Source organism: Mobula hypostoma, chromosome 11 (assembly GCF_963921235.1).
Source record: "Mobula hypostoma chromosome 11, sMobHyp1.1, whole genome shotgun sequence".
NCBI lineage: Eukaryota > Metazoa > Chordata > Chondrichthyes > Myliobatiformes > Myliobatidae > Mobula > Mobula hypostoma.
In genome coordinates this window covers 83,956,362-83,971,187 of record NC_086107.1, presented here as the reverse complement: position 1 = coordinate 83,971,187, position 14,826 = coordinate 83,956,362, and the positions used below count along the sequence as shown (strand labels likewise).

The window sequence follows — 14,826 nt, the reverse complement described above, 5'->3', positions numbered from 1 at the left end:
AGTTACAGAGAAAGGTTGAACAAGTTGGGTCTTTATTCTTTGGAACGTAGAAGATTGAGGGGAGACTTGACAGAGGTATTTAAAATTATGAGGGGGATAGATAGAGTTGACTTGGAAAGGCTTTTTCCATTGAGAGTGGGGGAGATTCAAACAAGAGACATGAGTTGAAAGTTAAAGGGCAAAAGTTTAGAGGTAACATGAGGGGGAACTTCTTTACTCAGAGAGTGGTAGCTGTGTGGAATGAGCTTCCAGCAGACGTGGTTGAGGCAGGTTCGATATTGTCATTTAAAGTTAAATTGGATAGCTAAAGGACAGGAAAGGAATGGAGGGTTATGGGCTGAGTGCAGGTCAGTGGGACTAGGTGAGAGTAAGCGTTCGGCATGGACTAGAAGGGTCGAGATGGCCTGTTTCTGTGCTGTAATTGTTATATGGTTAATAGATCTGTGGTCCCAAAGTTCTCCCTAGCTAACACTCTGGTCTCCGGACTTGCCCCATTTCTCAGTAGGAGGTCCAGTGTTGCCCCTTCTTGAGAGGGAAATCTACATACTGTTTGGGAAAGCACTTCTGCACACACAGAACCAATCCTGTCCCATCAAAGCAGTTTGGACTTTGGCAGACCCGTGCACTTTGAAATCACCCATTATTGAAGCTCTAAAGAGTAATATCCCTCTCTAATTCCAGCCCGGCATTGGGAGCAGAGGAGGATGGTCTGTAATCCAGTCCCATCAAAGTGAGGAACCCTGACTTATTTCCAAGGTCTATTTGTTATCACCCCACTGGATAATCTCTGAAGAAGATTCCATCCCAGTACTGCATCAATGTTCTCCCTGATTTTAAAAAAAACACTCCCCCGTCCTCTCTCACCTCCACCACTGCCACACCCATAGCATCTGTACTCTGGAACATTGACTCACCTGGGAGTACAATGAGATCCTTGCTGGTCCTGTTGTTACTGGATCAGAGGCCTGTAACTGGTCGTGTGCCACAGGGATCAGTGCTGTGCTTGCTGTTTCTAGTTATCTGTATTAATAACTGAATGAGGATATAATTGGTAGGTTTCCAGTAATCCCAGCATCCCAGCAGTCGATTTGGTGAACCTTTGCTGCTCTTTCCCTGTCAGGTAAACTCCTCCTGCACACAAAATTCCATGGTCATAGTCACAAAATTGCAGAGAGGCTCTGCCGGGAAATCGGCCCTTCAGCCCGTCAAGTTCACACTAGCCATCAACCACCCATTTACACTGGTCCTTTATTAATCTTGTGGGCACGTGGCCAAGTGGTTAAGGCATTCGACTAGTGATCTGAAGGTCATGAGTTCGAGCCCCAGCCAAGGCAATGTGTTGTGTCCTTGAGCAAGGCACTTAATCACACAGTGCTCTGCGATGACACTGGTGCCAAGCTGTATGGGTCCCAATGCCCTTCCCTTGGACAACATTGGTGTCGTGGAGAGGGGAGACTTGCAGCATGGGCAACTGCTGGTCTTCCATATAACCTTGCCCAGGCCTGCGCCCTGGAGAGTGAAGACTTTCCAGGCGCAGGTCCATGGTCTCACAAGACTAACGGATGCCTTTACTTATTAATCCCAATGTGGTCTTATCGAGACCGTGTGTAATGGTAACAAGACAGCCTTGCTCTCTGTCTTTGAATGCTCCTGTAAAGAGAGCAAGCTTTCTTAGTTTCTCACTGCTCCTGCATTTTTGTTTCTGCTGACTGATGGACAAAGACACCCAGGCCTCTCTGTACATCAGCACCTCCCTTCAACACCACATCTCTTCATCCTGTTCAATGAGCGAGAGCTGAGGGGGCTTTTAATGTCCGTTCGCCATGCACGATGGTGATGTCAAATCCACTGCTCTGTGGTTTGAACAAATGCTGAGACAGACAACATTGACCAATAGGAGTAAAAGCTACCTACGACTTTGCAAAGGTTGGCGAAATTCTAAACTTTGAGGGCACATGGAGGTAGCAAAGGCAGTTGTTGCTTCAGCCTCACAACTCCAGGGAATTCGGACTGATTCTGGATTCGATCCTGACCTCTGCTGTCTGTGTAAAGTCTGCACCGTTCCCCCTGTGACAGCATGGCTTCCCCCCACTCCTGGGTTCTCTGGGTTCCTAAAGATGTGCAGGGAAGGGTGAGTTGACCACTGGGAATTAGTTCCTTGTACAGGTACAGAACAGAAAGAACAACCTTCAGAGGGATAACAATACCCAGGGCCAGGACCTCTAGTTGGATGGCCGTGCACTGGGACACAGCGACTTCTACCAACCAAAGGTGTTATCGTATTTTTTAAACATTTTTTATGATCGTCCCTGCTGGACATTAAGAAGTTAAGGTTCTGCATGGCTACCCCATCAGCGGGTCACTTGGTGTGGATTGTGCGGCTGCCTGTGTCAGGGAGGCATCGGAGGAGTGGGTGGTGTGCGAAGAAGGTGTGCAGTATTTGTTTCAGTCGCGTTTCTTGTGAACGCAAGATCCTGTCGGACGTTGTTAATGTGGAAGGTCGCAAGTCAGATTCACTGGTTTATTGGCAGACAGCGGGTGAGCTGCGTGGCCTTGATCATTACAAGAACTGGGCCGGAAGCCACGGTGTCACCTGTTTACAGCCACCCAGGGGAGAGGCGTCAGAGTCAGTGTACTCCACCAGAGGCGGAGTAGCGCAACATCCACGTCGGAGTCAGTGCTGCCCCACAGTGTTCGCTCAGCAAAAGTCAAGCCATATTGTGTTCGACTGCAGACTGCTGCAACATTCATGGACTCAGGGATTGGACTTTATTTTTGGACTATTTTACTGTGATCTTATATATGCTTGCTTTCTTATATGTGTCTTGTGCTGCGTATGAATATTGGTGCTGTGTTTTGAACCTTTGTGTGGTTGTATTCATGGGAGTTCATGTGTGGTTGAATGACATTTAAACTAAACTTGAACTTGACAACATGTGCTGGATTGAAAAAGACTCCATCCACATCGTCACGCCACACATCCCCAGGGTCAAACACAGAGTGGAGCTCCCTCCACACTGTCCTGTCACACACTCCCGGGGTTGGACAGAGTGAAGCTCCCTCCACACTGTCCCATCACACACTCCAGGGGTCAGGCACAGAGTGAATCTCCCTCCACAGTTTCTCATCATATACTTCCTGTACAGGGACCGGTCAGTGTACAGATCTCCCCCTGAGAGAGAGGGACTGAGAGACACCGGTCAGTGTACAGATCTCCCCCTGAGAGAGAGGGACTGAGAGACACCAGTCAATGTACAGGTCTCCCCCTGAGAGAGAGGGACTGAGAGACACCAGTCAGTGTACAGGTCTCCCCCTGAGAGAGAGGGACTGAGAGACACCAGTCAGTGTACAGGTCTCCCCCTGAGAGAGAGGGACTGAGAGACACCGGTCAGTGTACAGATCTCCCCCTGAGAGAGAGGGTCAGAGAGACACCAGTCAGTGTATAGATCTCCCCCTGAGAGAGAGAGGGATTGAGAGACACAGGTCAGTGTACAGATCTCCCCAAGAAAGAGGGGCTGAGAGATCCCAGTCAGTGTACAGATCTCTCCCTGAGTAAGAGGAGACTGACAGACACAGCGATATGCCTGTGTGTTTTAGAAGGTCCTGCACCATGACCGGTCCCTTCCTAAGTTCAAGCTGCAGTCACCTGATTTGAGGTTACTGTGTCTCACCCTCTGACAGTCCCACCTTCTGTGCTGCAGGGCAAGGACAGTGACGACGATGATGAAATCGTTCACGTTGACCGGGACCATTTCATGGATGAATTCTTTGAACAGGTGAGTATCCCAATGCAGGCAGTGTGCTACACACAGGCACAGGCATGTGTGCAGAGGGGCATGCGTGTACGTTGTGTTTTCAGCACTTGCAGAGGGGACGGATGCTGCACAGTTTGAACTGGGGTAGTGGGTTTAGGTTGAGGTCTGACACGGGGCTGTGGAGAGAGATGGGGCAGTGGGATTCGTTTAAGGACTGACACGGGACTGTGGGGAGAGACAGGGTAGTGGGATTAGTTTGGGGACTGACACAGGGTTATGGGGAGAGACAGGGCAGTAGGATTAGTTTAAGGACTGACACGGGGCTGTAGGGAGAGACGGGGCAGTGGGATTAGTTTAAGGACTGACACGGGACTGTGGGGAGAGACAGGGTGGTGGGATTAGTTTGGGGACTGACACGGGGCTGTAGGGAGAGACGGGGCAGTGGGATTAGTTTAAGGACTGACACGGGACTGTGGGGAGAGACAGGGTAGTGGGATTAGTTTGGGGACTGACACGGGGCTGTAGGGAGAGACGGGGCAGTGGGATTAGTTTAAGGACTGACACGGGGCTGTAGGGAGAGACGGGGCAGTGGGATTAGTTTAAAGACTGACACGGGACTGTGGGGAGAGACACGGCAGTAGGATTAGTTTGGGAATTGATACGGGGCAGTAGGATTAGTTTCGGGACTGACAGAAGGTTGTTGGGGGGGGGGAGGGAGCAGTGGGATTAGATTGGGAAAAGAATAGGGCTGAGGAGAGAACGCAGGGGGTGAGGTGATGAATTCCTAATCTGGGCCTGGTCTGGTTCCAGGTGGAAGAAATCCGCGGCTGCATTGAGAAGCTGTCGGAAGACGTAGACAAAGTGAAGAAACAACACAGTGCCATCCTCGCCGCCCCCAACCCGGATGACAGTACGTGTAATGCTACCGGCAGTGGGAGCTGCTGTGGCCAAGGGGCATGGACACTGTGCACGTTCACCCCCCACCCACCCCCACCCCAGCCCCGCCTGGGATGTCCTGCTCGTTGCTCTCTACCCTTCCCCGACGCTCTCCCTCCACTGTCCCATCCCGTTGCTCCCTCCTCTGCTACCGCCCACACGCCAGATGAGGAAGGCCTGCACCTCCCCTCCTCCCCTTCCCCCAATCTCGATGACCCCTCCTCCGTCCCCCATCTCCCCCTCCCCGCTCCCCAATCTCCCTAACCTCCCCGTTTCCCCACCCGCCCCCTTCCCGGTTAGTGTGTGGCATCGTGTTTAATCCTCCGCCCGGTCTTTGCACAGAAATCAAACAGGACCTCGAGGATCTCACGGCTGACATCAAGAAAACCGCCAACAAGGTCCGCTCCAAGTTAAAAAGTGAGTGTGTGTATTAATCATCACCTCGGGATAGTGCCTCCTCCCACCCTGGACGGGGCAGACCCCCGCCCAATCCGTCCACTCGTCTCGAGGAGCTTCAGGGATCCTCCTACCTCCCTCCCTGGTGGGGCAGACCCCCGCCCCACCCCGTCTACTGCTCACGGGGAGCTTCAGGGACCCTCCTACCTACCTGGAAGGGGCTGGGATTGCAGACATTCTCCCCCACCCTGCCCTGCCCCTGCCCCGACCCTCCTTCCACTCCGACCTGACCCGAGGGAAGGTGGAGGAATCTGGAGGACACTCAATGGGGGCAGAGGGAGTGCAGGGGTAATACAGGACGCAGACCCCAGGCTTTGTCACCAAGGCACAACGAGGGATGGTGTGAGGGAGGGGTGTCTGTTAGCTGGGGGCAAATGCTGGTGTGGTATGAACTGTCTTGGGGGGGGGGGGAAGGTTCCCAGAGAGTAATGCCCCGTTCTGAGGGAAGAAGGGATCTCGGCTCTGTGAGTCTTCCTCAAGACAACAGGGAAGAGATTGGTCGGAACGAGAAGTAGAGATGGACTTGGGGTATCAGAAAGCCACTCCCATTCTGTCCCAATACCCTGAGACCAGGCTCGGGAATGACCTTGAGAGCCTGCTGGAGGCTGAGCCCCGGGCTCGCTTCCCGCTGCTGTGGGTTCCTAAGCAGGGCTGGAACTCCGATTGCTAACCGCTGCTGCTGAGATCCGCGGATAATCCTCAACTGATCACTGAAGGTTTCTGTCCCACCAGCCATCGAGCAGAGCATTGAGCAGGAAGAAGGGCAGAACCGATCTTCTGCAGATCTGCGAATTCGGAAAACTCAGGTAGGTAATACGTGTTGTACTTGTCCTCCCCCCCCCCCAACCCTACTGTCCACCTGGGACCGGGCGTCAGACGCACCAACCCTTCTCACCCGACCCCCCCCCCCGGGGACCAGGCATCGGACACATCAACCCCTCTCACCCCACGGGACCGGGCGTCGGACACACCAACCCTTCTCGCCCCACAGGACTGGGCGTGACACCAAACCCCCTCACCCCATGGGGACTGGGCGTGACACACCAACCCCTCTCACCCCACAGGACTGGGCGTCGGACACACCAACCCCTCTCACCCCACAGGACCGGGCGTGACACACCAACCCCTCTCACCCCACGGGACCGGGCGTGACACACCAACCCCTCTCACCCCACGGGACCGGACGTGACACACCAAACCCTCTCACCCCACGGGACCGGGCGTGACACACCAAACCCTCTCACCCCATGGGGTCTGGGCATCGGACACACCAACCCCTCTCACCCCACAGGACCGGGCATGACATACCAAACCCTCTCACCCCACGGGGTCCCAGCATGACGCATCAACCCCTCTCACCCCACGGGACTGGGCGTCGGACACACCAACCCTTCTCGCCCCACAGGACCGGGCATCGGACACACCAACCCCTCTCACCCCACAGGACCGGGCGTGACACACCAACCCCTCTCACCCCACGGGACCGGGCGTGACACACCAACCCCTCTCACCCCACGGGACCGGGTGTGACACACCAACCCCTCTCACCCCACAGGACTGGGCGTCGGACACACCAAACCCTCTCACCCCACAGGACTGGGCGTCGGACACACCAACCCCTCTCGCGTGACACACCAACCCCTCTCACCCCACGGGACCGGGCGTGACACACCAACCCCTCTCACCCCACGGGACCGGGCGTGACACACCAAACCCTCTCGCCCTATGGGACCAGCCGTGACACACCAAACCCTCTCACCCCATGGGGTCTGGGCATCGGACACACCAACCCCTCTCACCCCATGGGACCGGGCGTGACACACCAACCCCTCTCACCCCACGGGACCGGGCGTCACACCAAACCCCCTCACCCCACGGGTCCGGGTGTGACACACCAACCCCTCTCACCCCACAGGACCGGGCGTCACACCAAACCCCCTCACCCCACGGGACTGGGGGTGACACACCAACCCCTCTCACCCCACGGGACCGGGCGTGACACACCAACCCCTCTCACCCCACGGGACCGGGCGTGACACACCAACCCCTCTCACCCCACGGGACTGGGCGTCGGACACACCAAACCCTCTCACCCCACAGGACTGGGCGTCGGACACACCAACCCCTCTCACCCCACAGGACCGGGCGTGACACACCAACCCCTCTCACCCCACGGGACTGGGCGTCGGACACACCAACCCCTCTCACCCCACAGGACCGGGCGTGACACACCAACCCCTCTCACCCCACGGGACCGGGCGTGACACACCAAACCCTCTCACCCCACGGGACTGGGCTTGACACACCAACCCCTCTCACCCCACGGGACGGGGCATGACACACCAACCCCTCTCACCCCACGGGACCGGGCGTGACACACCAAACCCTCTCACCCCATGGGGTCTGGGCATCGGACACACCAACCCCTCTCGCGTGACACACCAACCCCTCTCACCCCATGGGACCGGGCGTGACACACCAACCCCTCTCACCCCACGGGACCGGGCGACACACCAAACCCCCTCACCCCACAGGACCGGGTGTGACACACCAACCCCTCTCACCCCACAGGACCGGGCGTCACACCAAACCCCCTCACCCCACGGGACCGGGCGTGACACACCAACCCCTCTCACCCCACGGGACCGGGCGTGACACACCAACCCCTCTCACCCCACGGGACCGGGTGTGACACACCAACCCCTCTCACCCCACGGGACTGGGCGTCGGACACACCAAACCCTCTCACCCCACAGGACTGGGCGTCGGACACACCAACCCCTCTCACCCCACAGGACCGGGCGTGACACACCAACCCCTCTCACCCCACGGGACCGGGCGTGACACACCAAACCCTCTCACCCCATGGGACGGGGCATGACACACCAACCCCTCTCACCCCACGGGACCGGGCGTGACACACCAAACCCTCTCACCCCATGGGGTCTGGGCATCGGACACACCAACCCCTCTCGCGTGACACACCAACCCCTCTCACCCCATGGGACCGGGCGTGACACACCAACCCCTCTCACCCCACGGGACCGGGCGACACACCAAACCCCCTCACCCCACAGGACCGGGTGTGACACACCAACCCCTCTCACCCCACAGGACCGGGCGTCACACCAAACCCCCTCACCCCACGGGACCGGGCGTGACACACCAACCCCTCTCACCCCACGGGACCGGGCGTGACACACCAACCCCTCTCACCCCACGGGACCGGGTGTGACACACCAACCCCTCTCACCCCACGGGACTGGGCGTCGGACACACCAAACCCTCTCACCCCACAGGACTGGGCGTCGGACACACCAACCCCTCTCACCCCACAGGACCGGGCGTGACACACCAACCCCTCTCACCCCACGGGACCGGGCGTGACACACCAAACCCTCTCACCCCACGGGACTGGGCGTGACACACCAACCCCTCTCACCCCACGGGACGAGGCATGACACACCAACCCCTCTCACCCCACGGGACCGGGCGTGACACACCAAACCCTCTCACCCCATGGGGTCTGGGCATCGGACACACCAACCCCTCTCGCCCCACGGGACCGGGTGACACACCAAACCCCCTCACCCCACAGGACCGGGTGTGACACACCAACCCCTCTCACCCCACAGGACCAGGCGTCACACCAAACCCCCTCACCCCACGGGACCGGGCGTGACACACCAACCCCTCTCACCCCACGGGACCGGGCGTGACACACCAACCCCTCTCACCCCACGGGACCGGGCGTGACACACCAACCCCTCTCACCCCACCTGACCGGGCATGACACACCAAACCCTCTCACCCCATGGGGTCTGGGCATCGGACACACCAACCCCTCTCGCGTGACACACCAACCCCTCTCACCCCACGGGACCGGGCGTGACACACCAAACCCTCTCACCCCACGGGACCGGGTGTGACACACCAACCCCTCTCACCCCATGGGACCGGGCGTGACACACCAACCCCTCTCATCCCACGGGACCGGGCGTGACACACCAAACCCTCTCGCCCCATGGGGTCCGGACATCGGACACACCGCCCTCCCACCAGGAACACTGTTACTCTCACTGACTCACCCTGTGTTTCTCACACCCACCCTGGGCAGCACTCCACCCTGTCTCGGAAGTTTGTGGAGGTGATGACGGAATACAACGCCACTCAGTCCAAGTACCGGGACCGCTGCAAGGATCGGATTCAACGACAGCTGGAAATCAGTGAGTGACGATCGAGAAGCCTCTCCCCCCACCACCCTCCAGTCCAAACCTGACCCTGATCCCTGCGTCCCCGACACTGACTCCTCGGTTCCAGTACTAACTCTGGCACTGACCCATCCAGCCCCGGCACCTATCCTGACCCTCCCAGCCCGACCCTGTCAGCTCTCCCACCGACTCCCTCTCCTTGCTGCCTTCTCCTCCCCATCTCCTTCATTTCCTCCAACCTCACTGCCCATAATCTCCCCTCCACCTGTGACACCTTACGTCATCTCTGACTTTCTCCCCGCCACTCCTTCCCACCTCCCCTCCCTCTCCCCCCTCCCCCTCTCCCCCTCCCCTCCTCCATCCGCCACCCCATCTCTAGAGCCTCCCCTCCCCCTCTTCCTTCCCCCTCCCTCCTCACCCTCAACCCCTCCATCTCCTTTCCACCCTTTATCCATGCCACCCGTCCTCCCCTCCCCTTTCGTCTTCCTTCCCTTCTCTCTCTCTTCCCCCTTTCCCCTCTCTTCCCACTTCCCTTTCCGCACCCCTCCCCTTCCACACTCCTTCCCCTCCACCCTTCTCCCTACCCCCTTCCCTTCCTCTCTTCCTCTCTTCCCCTTCCTCTCCCCATCCCTCCCTTCCCCTTCCCCCTTTCCCCTTCCTCCCCTCCCCCCTCCCCTCCCCCTCTCTCCTCTCCCTCCTCCCCTCTCCCCTCTCCCCTCTCCCCTCCTCCATCCCCCTCCCCATCTCTAGAGCCTCCCCTCCCCCTCTTCCTTCCCCCTCCCTCCTCACCCTCACCCCCTCCATCCCCTTTCCACCTTTCATCCATGCCACCCGTCCTCCCCTCCCCTTTCCTCTTCCTTCCCTTCTCTCTCTCTTCCCCTTCCCCTCTCTTCCCACTTCCCCTTCTGCACCCCTCCCTTTCCACACTCCTTCCCCTCCACCCTTCTCCCTACCCCCTTCCCTTCCTCTCTTCCTCTCTTCCCCTTCCTCTCTTCCCCTTCCTCTCTTCCCCTTCCTCTCCCCATCCCTCCCTTCCCCTTCCCCCTTCCTCCCCTCCCCCTCTCCCCTCTCCCCTCTTCCATCCCCCTCCCCATCTCTAGAGCCTCCCCTCCCCCTTCCTTCCCCCTCCCTCCTCACCCTCACCCCCTCCATCCCCTTTCCACCTTTCATCCATGCCACCCTTCCTCCCCTCCCCTTTCCTCTTCCTTCCCTTCTCTCTCTCTTCCCCCTTTCCCCTCTCTTCCCACTTCCCCTTCCGCACCCCTCCCCTTCCACACTCCTTCCCCTCCACCCTTCTCCCTACCCCCTTCCCTTCCTCTCTTCTTCTCTTCCCCTTCCTCTCTTCCTCTCTTCCCCTTCCTCTCTCCCCTCCATCTCTCCCCCTCCATCTCTCCCCCCTCCCCTCTCCCCCTCTCCCCTCCCCTCCCCTTACCCTCTCCCCTCCTCCATCCCCCTGCCCATCTCTAGAGCCTCCCCTCCCCCTCTTCCTTCCCCCATCTCCTTTCCACCCTTCATCCATGCCATCCTTCCTCCCCTCCCTTCCCCTTCCTTCCCTTCTCTCTCTCTTTGCCTTTCCCCTCTCTCCCCACTCCCCCTCCACCCTCCTTCCCCCTCCACCCTTCTCCCTACCCTCTTCCTCTTCCTCTCTTCCCCCACCCCCTCTCCCCTCCCCTCTCCCCCCTCCCCCTCCATCTCCATCCTTCCCTTCCTACTCCCTCCTTCCCCACTCCCCCTCCCTCCTACACTGCCCTCCCCCCCCCCCATCCGCAGTGATCTCACCTCTGGTTCCCTCCTGCAGCCGGCCGAACTACAACCAATGAAGAACTGGAGGACATGCTGGAGAGCGGCAAGCTGGCTGTCTTCACCGATGATGTGAGTGGTGGGGCGAGGAGGGGGAGGGGATGCAGAGTGGGTGGGGCAGAGGGGAGGGAGGGGGACTAGCAGTGAGGGGAGGGGGGTGGGTGCAATTGGTAAGGAGGGGTCTGGGGAGTGCCGAGTGGGTGGGGGCTGTAGGGAGGGAGGAGGATTGGTGACACAGAGTGGGGGGGGGGTACTGGGGAAACAAGAGTCGGAGGGGGCTGCAGAACACAGTGGGTAGGGACAGAGGGGAGGGTGAGATATTGGTGATGCAGAGTGGGTGGGGGGATTGGTGATGTAGAGTGGATAGGGCAGAGGAGAAGAGTGGGTGCAGCAGGGAGGGAGGGGGTCTGGGGAACACAGAGTGGGAGGGATCTGTGTTTGGATGGAGATGGTTAACTCAGAGAGGGTGTGTAGAGGGGACGTGGGGGGTCTGGGGAACACAGAGTGGGTGGGGTCTGTGGGGAGGATGGAGCTGGTTAACTCAGAGAGGGTGTGTAGAGGGGACGTGGGGGGTCTGGGGAACACAGTGGGTGGGGTCTGTGTTTGGCTGGAGCTGGTTAACGCAGAGAGGGTGTGTAGAGGGGAGGGAGGGGGTCTGGGGAACACAGAGTGGGTGGGGTCTGTGTTTGGGTGGAGATGGTTAACTCAGAGAGGGAGTGTAGAGGGGACGTGGGGGGTCTGGGGAACACAGTGGGTGGGTTCTATGGGGAGGATGGAGCTGGGTAACTCAGAGAGGGTGTGTAGAGGGGAGGGAGGGGGTGTGGGGAACACAGAGTGGGTGGGATCTGTGTTTGGGTGGAGATGGTTAACACAGAGAGGATGTGTAGAGGGGAGGGAGGGGGTCTGGGGAACACAGAGTGGGTGGGGTCTGTGTTTGGGTGGAGATGGTTAACACAGAGAGGATGTGTAGAGGGGAGGGAGAGGGTCTGGGGAACACAGAGTGGGTGGGATCTGTGTTTGGGTGGAGATGGTTAACACAGAGAGGATGTGTAGAGGGGAGGGAGGGGGTCTGGGGAACACAGAGTGGGTGGGGTCTGTGTTTGGGTGGAGATGGTTAACACAGAGAGGATGTGTAGAGGGGAGGGAGAGGGTCTGGGGAACACAGAGTGGGTGGGATCTGTGTTTGGGTGGAGATGGTTAACTCAGGGTGTGTAGAGGGGAGGGGCGGGGTCTGGGGAACACAGTGGGTGGGGTCTGTGTTTGGCTGGAGATGGTTAACTCAGAAAGGGTGTGTAGAGGGGAGGGAGGGGGTCTGGGGAACACAGAGTGGGTGGGGTCTGTGTTTGGGTGGAGATGGTTAACTCAGAGAGGGTGTGTAGAGGGGATGTGGGGGGTCTGGGGAACACAGTGGGTGGGTTCTATGGGGAGGATGGAGCTGGTTAACTCAGAGGGTGTGTAGAGGGGAGGGAGGGGGTCTGGGGAACAGAGTGGGTGGGGCCTGTGTTTGGGTGGAGATGGTTAACTCAGAGAGGGTGTGTAGAGGGGACGTGGGGGGTCTGGGGAACACAGTGGGTGTGGTCAGTGGGGAGGATGGAGCTGGTTAACTCAGAGAGGGTGTGTAGAGGGGAGGGAGGGGGTCTGGGGAACACAGTGGGTGGGTTCTATGGGGAGGATGGAGCTGGTTAACGCAGAGAGGGTGTGTAGAGGGGAGGTGGGGGGTGGGAGCAGAGGGGAGGGTGTGGAGACACAGAGCGGCTGGGGGCTGTGAGGAAGGAGGAGGGACAGGAATGCAAAGCTGTTGGTCTTCACTGACAATGTGAGGGGGGATCACGGAGGGGCATCACATAGTAGGGAGAGGATCACATCAACAGGGGAGAGGGTGACGGAGACAGGCACATAGAAGGGAGGGTGTCATGGAGATTTAATTGAGGGGATCACAGAGACAAGGGAGAGTCTCAGAGAGACGAGGGAAGAGAGGAAGGTCAGGGAGAGGTGTAGGAGAGGGTGGGGGTCACAGGGGAGACAGGGGGATCACAGAGACTGTGGGATGCAGGAGAAGTTGGGGCATCATGGAGACAGTGGGAGAATCACAGAGGTAGGGGAGGTAGGGGGTCACGAAGATGGGGGCATAAGGGAAGGAGAGAGTCATGGAGATGGGGAGGGGTGTAAGAATGGGAAGGGACTACAGAGATTTAAGGACCTTTCCCCATCTCTTCTTCCACCCTCCCTCAATTTGGGGCCATGTCTTTCAGCCGGGCCCTCGTCTCATGCAGATCTCATTCTTCTCTACCCAGATCACTATGGACTCCAAGATCACGAAGCAGGCCCTAAACGAGATCGAGACCCGCCACACGGAAATCATCAAGCTTGAGAACAGTATCCGCGAGCTCCATGACATGTTCGTCGACATGGCGATGCTCGTCGAGAGCCAGGTGAGGCCTGCAGTCTCAGGCCAGGCTCTGGCCCCGTTTAACCCAGGCCTAGCTGCAGAAGTCAGGCAGACCCCAGACTCGAAGCTGGACCTGGCCCAGTGCTGGATCACCACCTCCTGTGGCTCCCCATGACGTACATCAATAGAGCGAGATTGGCCTTCATACAGTAAGGCTCAAGAATCCTGTCAGTGGGCAAATCCTCCACCTGTGGCCTGTTAGCCAGGGAGAGATGGTGAGCAATATGCACAAAATGCTGGAGGAATCAGCAAGCAGGCAGTATCGATGGAGGGGATCGAGACCTTCATCATCTCAGGCCAAAATGTCAACTGTTTATTCCCTTCTATTAATCCCCAGCGTGTGCAGAATCTCTTGTGTTTGTGGAAGATGGAATTGATTGCTGTAGGGCCTGGAAACAGTTTATTATTCCACACATACTGAGGGACAGTGAAAAGCCTGCCTTGCATTTGGAGAACTGCGTACGGTTTTGGTTCCATTATCGCAAAGATGTTGTTGAACTAGAAAGAATGCAGTAAAGGTTTCCTGGTGGCCAGCCATTTTACTTCCACTCCCCATTCCTATACTGACATGTCGGTCCATGGCCGCCTCTACAGCCACAATGAAGCTACGCTCAGGACGGAGAAGCAAAACCTCGTGTTCTGTTTGTGTAGCCTCCAGCCGAACGGCATGAACATCAATATCTCCAACTTCTGGTAATTTTCCCCCCGCCCTTCACTCCTTTCCCATACCCTATTCTGCCTCCCCCCTTACGCCTTCTCATCTCCTCACCTGCCTATCACCCACCTCTGTTACCCTTCCTCTTTCCCTTTCTCCCATGGTCCATTCTCCTCTCCTGTCAGATTCATTCTTCAGTCGTCTATCTTTTCCACTTATCACCTCCCAGCCTCTTTCTTCATCCCTCCTCCCCCGGCCAACCACCTTCCCCGTCACTTGGTCTCACCTATCACCTGCCAGCTTGTTCTCCTTCCCCTCTCCTCTCTTTCTTACTCTGGCTTCTTCACCCTTTGCAGTCCTGATGAAGAGTCTCAGCTCAGAATATCCTCTGCAAAGATGCTACCTGACCTGCTGAGTTCCTCCAGCATTTTGTGTGTGCCTACCTGGTCTTGGGGATCTGAGTTACAAGGAGAGGTTGCTTAGCCTTGGACTTTGTTGCCTGGACGTAGGAGATTGATGAGTGATCTGATGGAAGTATATTAGAATTAAATTATTATTGTACGG

The 14,826-nt window shown here is 57.8% G+C and overlaps 1 protein-coding gene across 1 annotated transcript in view; it reads left to right on the top strand.

Annotated features, from left to right (window-relative positions):
* stx1b (syntaxin 1B) overlaps positions 1-14,826 on the top strand; it is a 118,947-nt gene that overhangs the window by 82,549 nt on the left and 21,572 nt on the right. Inside the window, exons 2-8 of the mRNA XM_063062393.1 lie at positions 3,702-3,776; positions 4,566-4,665; positions 5,034-5,108; positions 5,880-5,953; positions 9,265-9,373; positions 11,157-11,230; positions 13,453-13,590. Coding sequence (XP_062918463.1) covers positions 3,702-3,776; positions 4,566-4,665; positions 5,034-5,108; positions 5,880-5,953; positions 9,265-9,373; positions 11,157-11,230; positions 13,453-13,590 — 645 coding nt within the window. The remainder of the gene's footprint in view (positions 1-3,701; positions 3,777-4,565; positions 4,666-5,033; positions 5,109-5,879; positions 5,954-9,264; positions 9,374-11,156; positions 11,231-13,452; positions 13,591-14,826) is intronic.